The 367-nt window shown below is 69.5% G+C and overlaps 1 protein-coding gene across 1 annotated transcript in view; it reads right to left on the reverse strand.

Annotated features, from left to right (window-relative positions):
* The window catches only part of CDHR5 (cadherin related family member 5), a 9,810-nt gene that overhangs the window by 4,498 nt on the left and 4,945 nt on the right, over positions 1–367 (reverse strand). Inside the window, exon 4 of the mRNA XM_015562397.1 lies at positions 149–324. Within this exon, the coding sequence (XP_015417883.1) occupies positions 149–324 (176 nt within the window). The remainder of the gene's footprint in view (positions 1–148; positions 325–367) is intronic.

Below are 367 nucleotides of genomic sequence, written 5' to 3' on the forward strand. Positions count from 1 at the left end.
GTCCCCGCCCAGGCCAGCGCCCCAGGCAGCTTGGCCCCCCAGGGGCCCCGGTCCCCCGGCCCCCCAGCCTGCCCCCAACCAAGAGGGCCCAGTCACTGCCTGTGGGCAGAGCCCTGCTCCACCTGGGGCCACCGGGCCCACAGCGCACCTCATAGTCGGGCGTCACGTTGAGAAACAGCTGGTTCCCCTGGATCCGAAATGCGTGGGGGGTGGACAAGCGCCCGAGGGTCACCTGCTGGCCCTGGGGGACCTGGATGTCCACCAGGGGCCCACTGAGCACCGTGTTCTCCTCGATTTGAAAGAGAGTCTGGTTCACAGAGCAGCCTGGGGAGTGGGAGCGGGAGGGTCAGCGCCTTCTCGCCACCTC

Source organism: Myotis davidii, unplaced genomic scaffold (genome assembly GCF_000327345.1).
Source record: "Myotis davidii unplaced genomic scaffold, ASM32734v1 scaffold3578, whole genome shotgun sequence".
Lineage (NCBI taxonomy): Eukaryota > Metazoa > Chordata > Mammalia > Chiroptera > Vespertilionidae > Myotis > Myotis davidii.